We start from the raw sequence: 19,273 nt of genomic DNA, 5'->3' as shown, positions 1-19,273 counted from the left end.
GTTAATGTTCTGATGTTGCAGTTCTAGTGATCAGCTGTGTATGTTACTAATAGAATCCCATTAACTTCCTGTAATTCACTTTGCCGCCATACAGGTTTCCTTAATTGGTACAGATTGAAATTAGCTGTTGCCTGTACAGTGACATTGAAGTGGCTATTCAGGGAGGAACGAATATCTCAGAAATTACTGAAACAGTAGTTGCTAAAATGTGGAAAAGTGCATTTTATTTGTTGTTGTGTAGGGAGAAAAGATTTGTAGCTGCTTCATTTAGGGGTATTTTACATTCTTTTTGCACTTCAACCTTCGACAGATCTGTGTTTCAGTGTGGGAAATCACACCCAAATTTCTACTGCCATTGTCATGATATCTCATCCTGTTTTAACAGTTATTACAGTGTATTTTCCATTGTTAGAAGCACTGCTGGTAGACAGCTAACTAGCTGCTGTGTGCTCAGTAACAGTTGTGATTCCATTTGATCTTTGATTTTAGTTTATAAGCTACAGTTTAAAGTTGAATTTCATTTTAAGGAAGATAATATAATCATGAAATGTTAGGCCAAGTGAGTACTCAGGGTATGGGACAATAGATTGTTTCACGTTGATAGAAAATTCTTTGTAGCAGGTGAGTTTAACAGATGCACATAATTATGATGCTGAAGTGCTCAGTGGTTGGTTGAACCAATGGAAAAAAATTGTGCAAACAATTTCATCAGAGTACAAAGATGATGATGCAGTTGAGGTGCGTTGTGACTGTGATTGAGAGAATTGCGTTATTCGTTGCAAAGATTACTACAGCATTTCATTTCATTGATTGTAAGTGTATATCCCTGGTTCATCAGTACTTATGACTGTGGAGTAAAAGGGGAGGGGGTGGGTGGGTAAGTGTTACATCAAACTGTCAGCAGCAGTGTCGGTGTTAGTGAGAACCTTATAGCTTTATTGATCAATTATTATTCAAAGAAGAATGAGCACATTTTGCTGCAGTTCATGTAACCTTGAGGTCACCTTTCAGTGTGTAACTTTAAAAAGTGTGAAAGCCCAACTATATTTAAGACACATTTGATTCTCTATCTTCTGACCTCATGGATCACATAACACACTTCAGTGTTGTCACCAGGCTTGTTCATGATAGTGCCTGAGAAAAATGTTTCTTATCCTCTGGGGACTCTGATGACCTTTCAAGTACTTGAGTCTCTAATTTTAAAGAAGAGAGTATAATTATGAGGTGTTGCTGTTGCTTAACTTCTTGGAACAGTTAAAAACACACGACTTTACAAAGATTCCACATGGCAAAATGTTAGATGAAGATACAGTAAGAGGTGCTTGACGAACGGTTTGAATAGAATACACCATGTGATCAAATGTGTCTGAACACCCCCCAAAACATATATGTTTTTCATATTAGGTGCATTGTGCTACCACCTGCTGCTATGTACTCCATATCAGTGACCTCAGTAGTCATTAGACATTGTGAGAGAGTAGAATGGGGCACTTGGCAGAACTGACAGACTTTGAACGTGGTCAGGTGATAGGGTGTCACTTACATCATACGTCTGTACGTGAGATTTCCACACTCCTAAACATCCCTAGGTCTACTGTTTCCATTGTAATAGTGAAGTGGAAACTTGAAAGGACACGTACAGCACAAAAGTATGCAGACCGACCTTGTCTGTAGACTGACAGAGACTGCTGACAGTTGAAGAGGTTCGTAATGTGTAATAGGCAGACATCTGTCCAGACTGTCACACAGGAATTGCAAACTGCATCAGGACCACTGCGAGTAGTATGACAATTAGGCGGGAGGTGAGAAAACTGTGATTTCACGGTTGAGCGGCTGCTCATAAGCCACAAATCGTGCCAGTAAATGCCAAACAATGCCTCACTTGGTGTAAGGTCAGTATTACACTATCAAATTTCTTTGTCCAATATCTTTGTCAAAGAAATTTGATGGTTTAATAGGGAACTTTGTCAAATGTCATCAAATATTTGATCAAATCTGGGGCCTTGCTGTAGATTTGATCAAAGAAGTCACTTGTCTTCTGTTCTCTGCAATGTGACATGTTACCCCCGTGGAGCGCTAGCATCGCTGCAGCATTCTGTCATCTGTAGTGTTTTTATAAACATTGCTGGTAAATACAATTGGTGTGTACTGACAACTACAAAATTAGTAGAGATGTATGAAGCTGATGAGGCACTTTACAATGTGAGGCACCCTGAATACAAAAAATATTAAGAAGATCGGAGACTTGACCTGACCTAATCCTCTCCTGTAGCAGGGAATCGGAGTGTTACAGTGAGCCGGTCTTCTGCAGAAATATCAGTGCATTGTGATATGAGGATACACTTCACTGAGCTCATACAGAAATGTATGCTCATCCATTCTTAAGTAATTGATGTACGACTTGACTTCCTCCATTATAAGCTCACATAACAAGTTTTGTTGAATGCTTTTATCGTGTCGTCATAAAACCCATGGCTTCACCCAGGTACGTTTCCTTCCCCCCCACTTCTCTTCTGCATGTGCACACAGTGCAATTGTGGTACATGCAACTGCTGCACTCAATAACAAGTTGTTGTTGTCAGCCAGCTTGAACTTTGACAAAAAATATGATGACAGTGTAATACCCCTTTTTAGTGCCACGTCAAATATCTTTGTCAAATATATTTGACGAATATTTGATTGCATCTTTAATCAAATCTTTGACAAAGAAATTTGATAGTGTAATACCGACCTAAGGAACATAAACATTGGATGAATGAACATGGAAAAACATTGTATGGAGTGACAAATCACGGTACACAATGTGGTGATCCGATGACCCACACGTATGGTGAATGCCCGGTGAACGTTATATGCCAGTGTGTGTAGTGCCAACAGTAAAATTCAGTAGCGGTGATGTTATGTTGTGGTTGTGTTTTTCATGGAGGGGGCTTGCACCCTTGTTGTTTTCAATGGCACTATCACAGCACAGGCCTACATTGGTATTTTAAGCACCTTCTTGCTTCCCACTGTTCAAGAGCAATTCGGGGATGGCAGATGCTTCTTTCAACATGATCAAGCACCTGTGGTGGAGTGGTTACACAACAATAACATCCCTGTAATGGACTGGCCTGCACAGAGTTCTGACCTGATCCCATAGAACACCTTTGGGATGAATTGGAATGCCAACTTCGTGCCAGGTCTCACCAATTGAAATCGAAACTTCTCCTCAGTGCTCCACTCCATGAAGAATGGATTGCCTTTCCCCAAGAACCTTCCAGCACCTGATTGAACATATGCCTGCAAGAGTGGAAGTTGTCATCAAGGCTAAGGGTTGGCCTACACCATATTGAATTCGAGCATTACTGATGGAGTGGCCACAAACTTGTGAGTCTTTTCAGTCAGGTGTCCGGATACTTTGGTCACATAGTGTATGTAACTTTTATGAAATTTTGTGAAGTGTATAACAATATGCAGAGTATTAAGAAAAGTGTTGAGTACTTTGGGATGTGGTAGTACTCATTGAAACAAGAAAAATAAGTACAATAAACATTGATCAGGAAATATGTACTTTCTGAGATAAGTTCAATAAACATTGCCGGCAACGCATGCTTTCTGCGATACACAAGTGTTTACAGGGGGTATTCAGCGTGGCATCCATTCATGACAGCGCACTCCTCCGGCATAAGGAATGATGTACCCTTTGCATTACACCCAATTGTTGTATCTCCTGGCATGTGTCGAAGATGTGACCCTGTAGTGTCCATACGTCGTCGATTGTCTTGATGTTGACCAATTCCGTCAAGAGTACCTATAACCAAAAGTCTAGGGGATTGAGGTCTGGGGAACGAAGGTATGCGCCCCCCCCCCCCCCCCCCTCCCAAACCAATCCAGTACAATTTTGGGCAGTGCTGCTGAGCAGCGCGGTGGCAGCGGTCAGCATTCCATAGTGGAAATAGGTGGGACATTTACACACATGGCGATTCATACAGCAGTGGCAACCACACGACCATCTCTGCACGAGCGGCTGCCTGCTGCTGGCAGCAACATTTTCACACCTGTTACCTTTCACACATGGCATTTCATTAGCGTATCAGTCCTTCTCACAGCACCATGAGTTTTGATGCTGAGCATTTCATTTGTGAGTAAGAAATGCGTCATGGTATTTGGGACTCAAGATGTTGCAAATACAGCAATAGGATTGTGAAACACAGAGCATAGGAAGAATTGTGTGAACTGTTCATTCCAGGATTTGCAAATGAAACAACAGATTCCAAAAACCAAAAAGGTATGTATTTAGAATTATATGTACAATGTGTTAATTTACAAATATCAGAAGTCCCCAGATCAAATTTTGTTCAGTTGCCAACTCACTGCACCTTTTTCACTTGCAAAGAATTCAGCAAATTTATCTCTGATAACAGCAGCTGATTTGTCCCTTGTTCTTGGCAGTAGGGCTTCCTTGATCCATGTAGTCCAACGATGTTCATTGTGTCTTTGAATGTGTACCCATCTCTATGGCAAATGAAATTATGTAATATGCAGCATGTTTTTATTATATCTGAGACCAAATCAATTGAAAAATTGAGTGGACAATGGAATATTATTCATTTGTTGCTGAGTATTCCAAATGTACTCTCTATGAATCATCTCACCGATGATAAACAATAATTATATATCTTTTTAATGACTGGCAAATTATTTCCACCATAGGGTCTTTGCATGTCTTCTGTCAGACCAAATACTTCATCACTTCATGGCAGTGGCTCTCCTACAGCACATATTGGTTTTGGTCTAGGAATGTTCATTTTGTTGTGTCTTATCTCATTGAGTAGCATACTGTTTTTAAAGATTTGTGAATATGAACTTTTGCCATAAGACCCGACATCTACCTAAACAAAATTATAATTTTCATCACAAACTGCTAATGACACAGTTCAGAAAAAATGTTTGTAGTAAAAGTGAAGTGAGCATCTATGCTGGTGCTTAAGGAAATGCATGTGTGTACCATCTAATGCCCCTATACAGTTTGGAAAATCTGCATTTGTCTTAAAACCTTGTGCAATATTCAACCAGTCCTCTTCAGTAAGCATTGGAAATGTAGTCTCTTTCAGAACATTCCTAATATTTTGACAAGTGTCCTTTACTATGCTTGAGGTGATAGAAACTCTACATTTATTTGTGTAATGCACATCTGTGAATGTATTTCCTAATGAAAGATACCTGAAATCAGAAAAGAAATCTTTTTATTTCAGCAACACAGTTGCAAAAGAGGTGGAAAAATGTAAGAGATTTGTACACTTGAGAGCTGCAAAAACAGAAAAAAGTGAAGAGTGGTTCAGCAGCAGATGCCAGAAAGCAGTACATTTTCTTCAAGCAATCGTCATTTTAAGCACCTGTATGTGAAACTAAACCTCCTGTTGAAGGGGGGGGGGGGGGGGGGGGGGGGGAGAGAGAGAGAGAGAGAGAGAATGAGAATGACAAAAGAAGAGTTAAGCACTTATCAAGAACCATCTTCTACTGTCTCAGGCTTTAGTGTTCCCAAACAGAGACTTCCAGAAGAGCATAAATTGTTTAGGATACTTGCAGAAAGTGTTAAAGAGAAATTAAAATTTATGGAGGAAGATCCTGATGGATTATTCCTCTTGTCTTTTGCTACCTCACTTCATGGCCATATCTTAAGAAAAGCAATTTAATGCGAAATTCTAACTTAAGAGTGTGCTGCAAAAATACATTACAAATGGTACTACTCATGGAAACATGGCTGTATCACAGGGAAATGTAAGTGGAACGCACTTAGTAGAACATGGCTCATCTGCTTCCATGACCACTTATGCGGAACAGCCAGCTGAGTCAGCACAAAGGGCGCCGTTGAATCACCATTTCAGCTATTCTGTACATCAATGTACGAGGATGTGTTTTAGGATGTCTATACATATTGTAATTTTCTTATGTAACACAAATTGCAAAATTAAAATTGTTTTACATCAACTATTTGTACTTACCTTAGTGTGATGGTCAACCTTTCCTCTGCAGAAATACTGTTTCTCATGCAAGTGTTCTGATGTGAAATGTGTGTTTTCAGCAAATGTAGTTGTTCCTCAAAGGTCGGTACTAACATCGTGAAGTAGTTGAAGAACTTGTCACTGTCTTCACATAACTCACTATATACATTGTAGAAGTCTAGGTATATTGTTCGAGTGGTGCATATTGGGTGTTGCCAGTATTTATGTTTATGACGTTGGTGCCTGAATTTTCTTTTGATCTATAAAGTCAGAGCTAATACTTCTTTGTCTGAGTCCATATTATCAATTGAGTGGATTTACATGGCGTGAGAGTACTAATCACGCACAGCAGCAGTGCTGCTAAGCAGAGAGAGAGAGAGAGAGAGAGAGAGAGAGAGAGAGAGAGAGAGAGAGAGAGAGAGACCGTGGGGACCGACTCATGCTGCTCAGCAGTGCTGCTGAAAATCACCCACGTGTAAGACACCTAAAAGTCTGCATCAGATGTCTGCGCATGTTGTGATGAAAGTGTGCTGGTGCACTACCATGCATGAACTACATTTGTATTCATTGCTGCAATGGCACAGCCTCCAGCAAGATAGGCAATTCATTAATGAGGAAGTCCAGATAATGTGCTCCAGTCAACCTTTGTGGTAGCACATATGGCCCTATTAATCCCTCACCAAGTATGCCTGCCCATACGTTGATTAAGAATCTGTTTTAATGCCCTCTTTCCTAAATTGTATGAGGAGTTACATCTGCCCGTACATGCTAGTTATAGAAATTCACAACACCATCTCTTGTTAACCCTGTTAACATCCGCAGCCAAGCATTGCACAATCGTCCCTATTAACACGTGTTTGTCTTGGAAAGTATGCTTTTCTGGACCCATGTTTATTGGACTTATTTTTCTTGTTTCGATGAGTACTGTCATCTCTCAAAGTATTGACAGCTTTTTTTTTTTTTTGTACACCCTGTATTTAAGAAGGAAAAAATAGTATGAGTTGATATTGTAAGTCTTAAACATTGTATTTTAGTGTTATTTCCAGAATTAAGAGAGAGATTGTTGTGATTGCTTGCAACCTCATTTTGTGATTTAGTTTACTAAATTATTTCATGTTAATTTTGCCATGTAATTGTTTCTTATGTTCAGGCAATGCAGCTCATACAAAGAACAGTTCTGGAGATGAAGTCCCTGACTTTGAGTTTAATATTTGGACTCGTCCAGATTGTTATGGAACGGAATTTGAGAACAGTAACAGAACTTGGTTCTACTTTGGAATAAAGGGTATGTTACTTTCTGAATATTTATTTACTTTCATTGTGAATTTTAGAGCTCTCATATCACAATGAAATTCATTTACATTCTGCTTTTATATGTATATCTGATGTCATCGCAATGTCTTTCAGATTTATATTTTGAATATTATGAAAAATATAGACTGTTATTCACTATGTAGAGGAGATGTTGAGTTACAGATAGACACAACAAAAAGACTGCTATACATTCTAGCTCTCAGCTTAAAGGTCTTCTTCTGAACTGAAATAGAACACACACACACACACACACACACACACACACACACACACACACACACACACACAGCTCCCATCAGCAGTTTGCAGTTTGGACACAGTGGTCATGTGTGCGCAGGTTGCACTTGTGTGAATGTGTGTGTGTGTGTTTTCCAGTTGAGAAGAAGGCGTTTTCGCTGAAAGCTTAGATGTATAGCAGCCTTTTCGTTGCACCTGTCTGCAACTCAACATCTCCTCTATATGGTGAACAGGAATCTGTCCTTTTTATAATACTGTTGTTAATTCATTCTGAACTTTCAATAGTTAGATGTACATTTTCCCTGGTTTCCCCCAACCTTTTTTAATTAACATGTTGGTTCCTAAAAAGAATGCAACAGATTTGCTTTCCCATCCTTGTCCTATCCGAACTTGTGCTCTGTTTTTGTGACGTTGTCACTGATAGCAAGTTACACACCAATTTTCCTTCCTTCCTTAATGTGACGTAATACAGGATTGACTATTAATATGTACAGTTATACTAATTTGTGATTGTTGTGATTTCTTTGCAAGAGATAAGTGAAATACTTCCGCCACCACCGAGAGCCAGCTGCAAAGGAACATCTACCTCATCACCCAATACCATCCCTGACTTTTCCTTCTATAAATATTACTTTCTAAGGCTAACATTCATGTGTTATTTTAATGCATTACCTGCTAACATTCTTCTTGGTCTCTGTGACAGCAGATTTTACATTTTGTCTTAATGTGTGTGGTATTCGTGCTCTTTAATGCAGTCTGTTACTCTAGGAACATAAAGTAACCTTATAGAGTGAGAGGAAGGTTCTTCATTCTTTTTGCTTGCATTACTATTACCACTTTGGATTGTTGAACGAAGGAGAATGCAGTAAGAGCTGTATAAAGCATTAAGAGCTGTAGGTTAAAGGATAGAAACTAAGTAGGGCTCAGAATTGCAGAGTGAAGGAGCATTTTACAATGTTGAGAAGTCAGTTGACTTGTCAGGGTTGAATGAAAACAAATGCAGAAGAGTAACTTTTGGATACCTTGTCTCTTTATCTATTCATATCTGTTGTAGTTTACAATAAATATTTTTGAAACAAAAGTTTGCTTTTATTGTGTTGTTACTTGATACTAAATTAGAATCTGTTTAATTTTGTTCATTAGTTCATCTCTTTGGCAACCTTTCTTGTTGGTCTTTTATCTGTGACTTTAAAGGATGAATACTTCACTCTTTGATTATAACTGAAAGAAAATGTTTTTCTTCTGCTCTCACAAAGGAGCATATCATTGTGAATACATAAGATAGTTGCAAATCTTTTCAGAATTCTTCTGAGTATTTTACACTGATCCTGATTTGCTTCAGATTTCACATTTCCTTCTGTAGGAAAATAGAAGCCCATAATTTACATTATGTTGCTAAAAAACACAAAACAGCCTACCAAATGTAAATTGAAGTTCAGTATGAATGCATGAAAAATGCATTAACCGCGTAGGATTTTTTTATACCAGAATGGGCCTGTGGAGTTCAGCCATTTAATTCAGACACTTCATTGGAGACAAATGTGCCAAGCTTAACAGTTTACGATGTTATTGTCAAGGAAACAGTAAGTCAAATCCTTGCTCCTGTAACTTTAAGAAATGTAGAAATAGGGCCAGTCAATACATGTATTTGAATGCAGCCTGGACATTTCCATGTGAATATCAAGATTAATTTTGTGCTTATAATTTAAATTTTGAGTACAAATGTGTTTTTCCACACGTCTGTCTGCAGAGCAGTCCAAAAGTGCGTTGCAAGATAGTTTTTATGTTTTTCTGCTTCCCTATTGTTGAAGCAGTGAGGATAACTGTGACAGACCAACATCCATTCACTCATTTTAAACCTTACAAGAATCTTTCTCATTATGACTTGTATTTTCTCTGTTTGTAAGCCACATTATTGTTTTTTTTTTTTTTAAATCAGAATCTTTTGATATGTTTAGTTGTGTTTACTTTATGCCTTTATAAATTTGTGTTTTGCTTTGTTTCTCATTTTTTCTTACACGTACATAATGCCCACAAATAATTTTTTTTCTCTTATCTATTACATGTGAGATACAATAAAATATGTCAACTTTGAATAGCCTTCAGTGAAATTATTAGGCTCGTACTTAGCACACCACTCTCTTCCACTGCTTGAAAATATTTTGTGTCATAATCTGAAGTAACTGACAGTGGAACTATTTCTTCCATTGTATCTCTTCAGCATCCTGGACACAGTACAAGTAAAATGAAGTTACAGTCTTACCTGACACAGCAAAAGAACTGACATATACCAGTATCCTGGAAGAAATGATCAGAAATAAGTCTGTGCCTATGTTGACAAAATGATTCTTGGAAACAGTCAAGTCTTCAGATCAAGAAAGTCAGACTGTGATCAAATTGTCAGATAATATAAGGGACAGACATGATGGATGACAAAGTGCACACATAGCAGCTGTTTACCCTACCAGAGAGAAAATACTAAGTGCAAAAACTGTTGAGGAAGGAGTATCAAGACGTGTGAGGACTACCATTTGATACTCCAGTATTACCTTTTGAAGAGTGGATAATGTTTGTCACAATGCGACACAAGAGACAATGGATGTAAGAAAAATGATCTTCCATCAGGAAGTATATTGTCTCATTTATCAAATATAACACATCTGATTGACCAGCAAGTCAATTCCAGAATCAGATCTTACATCTGCACAGACATCACAGAAGATGGCATTCATGAAGCTAGTGTGAGAAAGTGAACATGAATGTTACATGTACTTTTGGATTATTAGGTGGCTACTGCAGAATCAATCATTTAATGAGCATTCTCTTGTTAGAATAAGAGAATAAGAAAGAAAGTAAATGCGCCCACAGTTAAGCATGTGTGACAATCTAGACTTTCTGAGAGAAAACATCACTGCCTGGATGCTATGCAGAAATTGTGCTTGAGACATAATATCATATAAAAACAATATTGTCTTGTGAAGAGAACAGATATAATGTGGGAAGTCAGGTGGTATTCAGTTTATGTTTTTTGGATCTCACTATGTCATCCCAATCTGGAGGAATTAGTCTATATTAGTTGAGCCAGTGTAACCATTACTGAGAGAGTGCACGTTGTTACAGGTTATCTTCTGCAGACTTTTATTGCTTAAGTCTATCACCTTGGATGTTAACATCTGAGGAAGCAAGAAAACTACAGCAGTAACTGAAGTTGAGAAGAGAAAACAAGAATTGATCTACACATAAAGTGTTTGGAATTTATTGTTGTTCATCAAGGAACATCACCTCACATGCAGCTGGACCCGTACCACCGTCAATTGCATTGTGCTGAACTGGACAGTGGAGAACAGTATCATTTGAATGCTGCTGTGTGTTGAAAGGAGGATCATGTGCAGATTGTCTTCAATCTGGGCTGTAGCATGTTCTTGACACACTTGGAACAGTGGAAACTGTATGAAAAATGAACCTGAAAAGAGGAAAATTAGTGACAGCTGCAAGTAGTTTGATTTTAATGAGATGTAGGAGGCCTGCCATCCATTGATCTGAAGACTAAATGAATTGTATGGTTTGAAAAACTTTTTCAAATTTTTATTGCAATATTCAAACCATTGAGAAATGTAAAAGAAGAGTGTACTGTTGTAGATATTACTCATCTTATGTATCTGTGAATGTTATTGGTGGCCAGTTGTTGCAATACAGTGTTTTTTTTTATATGTTGTGTCCAACTTTGATAAATAAATTTATTTTCTGTTCTCTAATGTGTGTTGATTACTTAAAGAGCAATGTATTAGAGGAGAAAATGTGACTGATGTTTGAATTACTTAGCAGAACATTGCTACACTATGTGCATCATGTAAGCATGCACATTGTAAAATTGTTGTTAGTCACCATGCATTTTCCATTTCTTCTCTCGCAAAATTTCTGTTCCTGGATATGAGTACAGTGGACCATATTTATTTTTCCAATCGTAGACTATATGCATTTTGTCATTAGAATTGTGTTCTGTGGTTTGAATTTCTGCTGCTATTGACAGCTCTAATATATCAATGATCCTTTTGCAAAGTAGACTGTGATTTCATCAATTGGTTTAGAAACAATGGCACAGAACTCCTTTGTTGATATTATTGGAACTTACTGAGCAGATACTACTTCTTTTGTGAGCTTGCAGCATATGTGTCTAGTAGGTCTCTAATTCTGCCTGAAGTACCGCAGTACTGTATTGAGGGGAGGTTTCTCGGAATTGACATGATTCATTACTATTATAAACATTTTTTCAGTAAATTTCAGTAGCATAATGTTCTTGTAACACCTTCATCTGATGGTGAGCCTGCAGTGGCTCAAAAACATGTTGATAGTTGAATAAATCATAAAAGTGACCAATTGCTTATTTATTACCAGATAAATCACCAAATAACTATTTTTGTATTACCTTTTCATTCTTTGTCATTGATTGTTGGTCTGCTCACACTCTCAGTGGAGTCATTCTTTGAGAATTGGTGAATGAATTTTGCTCTGTACTGGTACCGTCATATAGCTTCTGCCCCTGGTAAAGGCTGCCAGAATACATGTTGACTAAGGCAAATTGGATTATGTGTTGATAACTGACAACATCTAACATCTAAACATTGAGTCAGCATCCTTGATTACATGGATCACATCCATATAAAGGACAAACTGTACCCAGTTCTCTACTTCGTCTTAAAGGGTATCATATCCTGTTTGAAATCAAAAATGTTGTTCTGCAATGCAGGTAGGCAGTGTTTTGATGGAGAGAGTGTGTGCACAGCAAACTCTATAATTTCTGTGGAAACCACTGCATATTAAAGAGAGAGAGTAGTCTGGTTTGAGTTTTAGTGACCAGTCAACACCATCTGCAACAAAATGAATTGATTATAAAGAGATTTCTACGTAGAATTCCATACTAGCAAATCACTAGAATATGTGCTCGAACATCTTTTGACAGAAGCAGTTGTCAGTCATGAGCCTACATTATACTCATATGACCAAGTAAGAAAGATGTTCCCAGCAATAGCTGAACCATAGTATCACACTTCTGCATTGGAACAAGAATAAGTCCTTAATATATCTTTGATACAGATGTATCCGGTATGTTGAGACAACAGTCTTTTCATTTGAAATTATCCTTTTAATAGTAAATAGTATAAAAGTTACTGTAATAAATAATCTTGATCAATAATCGGTAAGCTGGTCAGTGTGTAACATTACTGACCTCAACCTGTTGTTTTACAACTATCACAAACATGGAGGAAAATTCAACAGTAGTTTCTACCCAAGGTGGCAACCAGTCCACCATCATCTTGAACCATGCAATCACGATATCAGATTCTGGGGACAGGTGTCGGGGACACCAGGCAGATCAGACAAACACACCAGAACTTTTTTGATACTTTCATGCAAACTCCCTTCTCAAGAATGACAAACAAAACAAATCACTGACGCCTTGTCTCAATATCAGGTACTGATTGCAGCAATTCAGATAACAAGATTCACAGATGAACATTGCTTTGAGTCACAAGGTTGTAGAATCTCCAGTGGCAAGACTGGTAAATGCGTTCTGTACTAAAAAACATCCCACACTTAGGCACAGAATTTATTGACAGCAGACAGTTTTTGGATTTGATTATAGACTTAACCTCCCCTGACAGCATAACCACTCTTTCTTTTCTCTATGTAAAGAGAGTTCAGACAGTGGTGAACATATACGCGTCAATCAAACAGGAAAATAATAAGGATCTAGATGGAACAATCACATCCTGGGAGGAGCTGGAAAATATTCTCTCAAAGGCACCCAACAAACACTCCATCATTCTACTTGGTGATTTCAATGCCCAGCATGGCAAGGGAAGAAAATATGAATATGGGAACTGCTCAACACATAGAACCAATGACAATGGAGAGAGACTAGTAGAGTTGTGTAGAGCATTCAGTCTCGTTCTGAAGTCTTAACAGTTTCAAATGTGTTCAGAAAACAAACTCCAACCTGGGTGAATTACAGATTGACCATTATGCCAGTGCACAGAAAGCACAGTGAGAGATCCAGAATGTAGAGGTTCTGAGAATGCTAGCTGAGACTCGGATCTCTAGCTTTCAAAGATGCAAGTTTGACTAAGTGCAAGGAATATCGAGAGGGTTGGTACCAGAGAAAAATGTTAAATTTGGCAGAGACAAACTAAGGAGCGACCAAGAATTCACCCACAAGCTTGAAACTATATCTCTGGAGAACAGGGAACAATTATAAAAGGCTATAGTTGGAGCAGCTGAGGAGACTGCCCCGCTCATTAAATCAATGATGCATGTTTGGTGGGATAATGAATGCAGTGCAGCAGTACAGCTCATGTAGATGGCTTGGTGGAAATGGAATTGCCAGAAAAATTAAGTGAACTAGGTCAAGTTCTTAAATGAGAGAAAAGCTACAAAAACCATCCACAGGGTGAAGGACACATTTAATAAAAATTTGTTGATACAAATTGAGCAGGTCTCCCAGAAAATAACACCATAATTTCTGTAAAACCTTCAAATGCAATGTGAACAAATACAACTCCTCAGTTCAAAGATTTCAAAGGGAAACAAGCCCATAGTGACAAAGATAATTGCCAGAATCTAACAAGGTACTTTGAATGTTCTCAGAAGCTCCAGAGACTCCATTCATTCGTGAATACAACCCAAATAGCCACCAGATTCGTTTCCACCCAAGAAGGAAGAAATCAGGCTGGACATCCAAGCACTGAAGAACAAGAAGACACTTACTGCAGATTGGTTATTTGCTGAACTGTGGAAGCATACAGGGAACAAGACATTTGATAAACTTGTGCAGTTGTTCAAGATATCTGGGGGGAAAAAACAACAACAACTTGCAACTGGATGAATCTGTGCTCCAATTCATTCACTACATAAGAAAGTGGACAGAACAGATGTGAACAACTACTGTAGCATCTCTGTCCTGCTAACAATTTACAGGTTCCTCTTGAAACTCGACAGAACAACAAATCAATCCACATCTGGGGGGCTTCAGCAAGGGACAATCACATGCTAAGCTGATTATGAATCTGAAGTCCATCCTTCCATACCTGAAAATCAGAAATAGGGAATTTGTTGATTTCTGGAAGGTGTATGACTCGATTGATTGAAACGCCCTATTTCAATTAATTGAAGTGTTTGGCGTAAATAGTGAGACAAAATTGATTATCCAGCAAACCCTGACCAACACCACCTTCAAAGTGATGTTCAGGGGAGAGATGTGTAATTCTTTTGAAACCAGGGCAAGAGTGAGAAAAGGAAATGGATTATGGTGTCTGCTCTTCAACTGTGCTTTAGGAAAGGTCATCCGCGAGTGACAGAAAGAAATGAACAATTCTGGGTTAGAAAATGTGGTAAGAACAGACTACAGGTAAAAGAATCTTATAATTGACTGTCTAGCATTTGCAGGTGATTTAGTGGTCTTCTTGGATTCTGTAGATACATCAACAGAGCAACTTAACCTACTGGAACCATAGGCTGTGAAGGCTGGGCTTCAGATCTCCTTTCAGACTATGTACTATATGGCAGACATAAAATAAGCAGATCAGAAAATTTTAAATACCTAGGTAATTGGACATAGCCTAACCCATCAGAGAAAGAGGCCTTCATGTCTGGCATTAACAAAATGGAAATGGCCTACCAACTAACTAGAGTTATGTAGAATAAAATACTGATACCTTAAACACCAAACTGACACACTAATGTGCTGCTATTTGGCTGGAGGCTCTAAATATGACAGGGACTCTTGCAGTGAATAGGAAAGGCCTAACAGAGAAACTTAGAGCCAAAGAAAAATCATGGGACCTGCTTCACAGAAGTTGCAAGTTGAAGAACTGGAAATTTCGCCTGAAAATATCCAGGAGTGTGAACCACTTAAAAAAATGTGAACACACAAAGGTATCCAGGAAAAGCTGAAGCTGAAGATAGGGAAGGTGTGGACCCAAGAAGGAAAGTAACAACATGAGAAACAAATGCAGTGGCATTGGGTGGCAGTTAAAGGTAGGAAAGAGAGACAATTGAATTGATGTAGTCCCTAGTTGGTTGAAACAAAGAAAGATCTGATGTTTCATCTTGTGGGAGGACACTGTTAGGTTCATTATCATGAAATGCGAGAAGAGTTATACTTTCCATAGTGCCATCAGAGAGTGATGACCAACATCTTAGTTATATTGTTAGTAGCAATCTATCCTTTTTGTAATATTGCATTATTCCATCCTGGATTTGTCATTATTTGTTTTCATAAATACCTGTTTTCATTTCGCTGTTGGCCAAACTAATGCACTAACAAAATACAAGAGCCTCAAATCCTCCTCCAAATTTCATTTTTCACATAACATATATGTCAATACTATATGCTGAGTTTACATATACCCATTTGAATACCACTTCATATAATATGATTTATCAGTCTACAAAAATCTTCATCCAGTGCTCCACAGACAATGACAGCATCATTTGTTCCACACTAAGCAATACCATTTGTTTATTCTGAAGATTATCAATTTCTGGATACCAACAAGACAATGAAAATCAATCCTATCATGTCTTGGTGAGTCTGCCATTGACCACTATACTGAGCTGCAACAAGTTCTCTGTGGCATATGGTATGTACAAATTGTGGACAAAAATATAAATACCAATAACACAACAATTTAGCATGCCTAATACAGTGTACGAAAACTGTTGGCATTCAAAACCACTTCCATTTATCTTGAATGGATACATACAGGTCCTGTATGGTTTTCAAGGGAATCCTGCAAAATAGTGACAAGTTTAGGTAATGATGATGGAAGTGGATAGTGATCATACACCTTTCTCTCCAAAGTAGACCACAAGTGCTCAATAATATTGAGATGTGGTAACTGTGGTGACCAGGGTAGGTGCAACAATTCTTATCTGAGCTCACCAAACTAGGCTCGGATAATGTGAGCTGTGTGAGCAAGTAACTTGTCATCCGGAACATACTATCATCATTGGGAAACAAACATTGTACCATGTTATGGACCAGATCAGCCAAAATGGTCACATAATCCTTGGCATTAAAGCAATCTTGCAGAGTAAGCATGAGGACTACGGAATACCACATTATGGCTGTCCAAATCAGCACCAAACCCCCACCATATTTCACTTTTGGAACATAAACTCGGCTGGAAAATGGAAAAAGTGTGAAATAAGACTCAATCCACCAAGTGACATTCTTACAGACATTTACATCACTAATGAATGACTCTGGAATACCAGCTTACCCAGCATTTCCCTGTTTCTGGAGCTTCCTTCATGTTGTTTTGATGCAGATAGGGTTTATGAGTGTGAATTCAGTTGTGCTGTGACTTTTGCAGCTGGCGTTCTGTTAGTTTTCATCACACACATCTTCAGTGACTATCCATCACAATCACTCTCACACACTTTCATCCATATTGTGACTTAGTGGAAGATGTTTTTCCGCTTTTACTATGTGCAGTGTAAATCCTCGATACATTTTCTCTTGAAACGCAAAACACTTCAGCTATCTTGGTTACATAAGCACCCATCATACAAGCAACAATGATTTGCTCATGTTTGAATGCAGTGAGTTGTGACATAATGCACTCACAACTACACAGAACACTGCTCTCACCACAACTACACATGTGACACATTGAGGTCATTCCACAGGTGCCATCCATGGTCAGATAGAACACTGCAATCTGTGGACATGGCTAGCTTCCGCATTTATGTTCACACATTCATTTGTTGTAGTATTTCAATATTTCTGCCCATGCCTTGATGTCTGTGTTCTGTTTATACTGTATGTATTTCCTCTCAGTACATTTCTTAAGTCTGAGTGATGTTAGGGTTTAATGCTTTCAGTCATTTCCACTTCACAGTAGCATCTCTGATTTTAATATGCCTGAATTTTGATGCTCTTACTATATTGCCTTGTTTTAACTTACTCCTTTCTTTGTATTGTCTCATTCTGTCAGAAAACGTATCTATGGGATTAGCGCACTGTGTCTGCATTTTTACACCATTAGATGCAGAGCGTGATGTGACAGTTTAATGTGATTTGTTCAATGGCAACTCCACACTCTTGGCAATATAACCTGGTGTGATTTCTTTAAACAGGAGGAGTGTCAAATACTGTAATGAGTCTTAGATTAATTTGTTTCTAATCTGACTCAGCCTTGGGTGTCAATCTAGAATACTTCCCTATGTATTCTTTGATTTCATTAAGGTATACAATGCCACCTAAAATCTCAGTATGACCCAACAGCTCCAGAAAGATAGTTGATGAATTCTCCCATTATAAAATGGTCCTTGCAGATAGTTTTGTCCTTTAAAAAATGCTTGAGGTATTGTTAAACCATTTTGCTCAGGAGAGTGAAGGCATTCAGTGTAATATGATTTGTTTGCTGTTGCTATTAATAATCGAATATTAACAGTGTATCACAATCCCTTTTTGTTGATGATTTTCATTTTCTCACTTCATTCTCCCACCAGACACAATCATAGCTACTTAATTGCAACTGATCCTTGAGTATGATGAGTAATCATTCAATAAGGGTTGTAGTTTTTTCTGTAGAGCAAGATAGAGAGAGAGAGAGAGAATTTAATTATTCCTCTTCTGTTTTTAATTTGTCCATACTTTGTTTTTAATTTGTCCAAACTTTGAGCCGTAGGCACTGTTCAGGATTTAAAAATTGGCAGGTGTTGTGAAAGAACAGAGACAGTTAATAATTCTAGACATAATATATTAAAAAAGAAATTCTGAAGCCAATAAACTTTGTGCAAAATGGTCATGTTTGTTGTTTAAAATATTTTGTTCAGTGACATTGTCTTGATAGGCTCCATGGACTAGTGTGAGATCCATCTGAAAAATTCATTGATTCCATTAATTGCAAATGCATGATCTATGACAGAGGCCAGTTCCAGCCAAGTCTCACTGTTAAGACAGTTGAGTCAATACATATCATTTGCAAAAAGCTTCCTTTGATGCAGCAAATGTTCATTCTGCCTTGGCTGAAACTATTTGCAAGCCATCTTTCAGGTAGACTTAACAGAATTGTTCATAAATTAAACAACCATTCTCTGCCTAAACAAAGGATCATAAGAAGGAACATTAGGCGGTAGACATTAGTTTTCTGAAACAGAAATCGAAAATTATGTTGTTTCTGATTATCACCAAAGTAAGTTTCAATGTGACACACTACAGTACGTAATGTACCTCATTGAGACCTTCTAAGATATGTGGAACTTTATTGTGTTATGTGCAAGTTGAAAGACTCCCATTGCTGTCTGTTCATCTTCCTGCAACATACCTTTTCAGATAAAATTAAAATACAGTATACTCCTGATTATTTGGAATAATGTGTGGGAGAAGATGCATGAATAACAAAAAAACATGAGTAATTGAGATATTTTCAGCCATATATTGTTTGCCTGAAAGCGTATTCAGGTTCTGTGCATATGTACTTAGGCCTGTTTATTTCTTAAAATAGTCTGTGATGGTCTGCTTCTGAGGAAGCTGAAATTTTTTCGCTCATCATTTCTAATTTGTCTCACAGCAATAATGTCATTGTACTGCCACTACCTCTGGCCCATATAATCTAGAACGGTGTCAACACACTGAAATGCGGTACAATGACAAGGTCATGTCTTCATCCCCACTTTCATATTACTGATTACTGTCCTTTTCTTTGTTTTATTGTGACAATTTAATTTTC

The 19,273-nt window shown here is 37.9% G+C and overlaps 1 protein-coding gene across 2 annotated transcripts in view; it reads left to right on the top strand.

Annotated features, from left to right (window-relative positions):
- LOC126268178 (cytosolic carboxypeptidase-like protein 5) overlaps positions 1–19,273 on the top strand; it is a 167,609-nt gene that overhangs the window by 10,434 nt on the left and 137,902 nt on the right. For both annotated transcript variants that reach the window (XM_049973779.1, XM_049973787.1), the window contains one exon: positions 7,135–7,269. In XM_049973779.1, the coding sequence (XP_049829736.1) occupies positions 7,135–7,269 (135 nt within the window). The remainder of the gene's footprint in view (positions 1–7,134; positions 7,270–19,273) is intronic.

This window comes from Schistocerca gregaria, chromosome 1, assembly GCF_023897955.1.
Source record: "Schistocerca gregaria isolate iqSchGreg1 chromosome 1, iqSchGreg1.2, whole genome shotgun sequence".
Lineage (NCBI taxonomy): Eukaryota > Metazoa > Arthropoda > Insecta > Orthoptera > Acrididae > Schistocerca > Schistocerca gregaria.
This window is presented reverse-complemented; position numbering and strand designations above follow the sequence as displayed.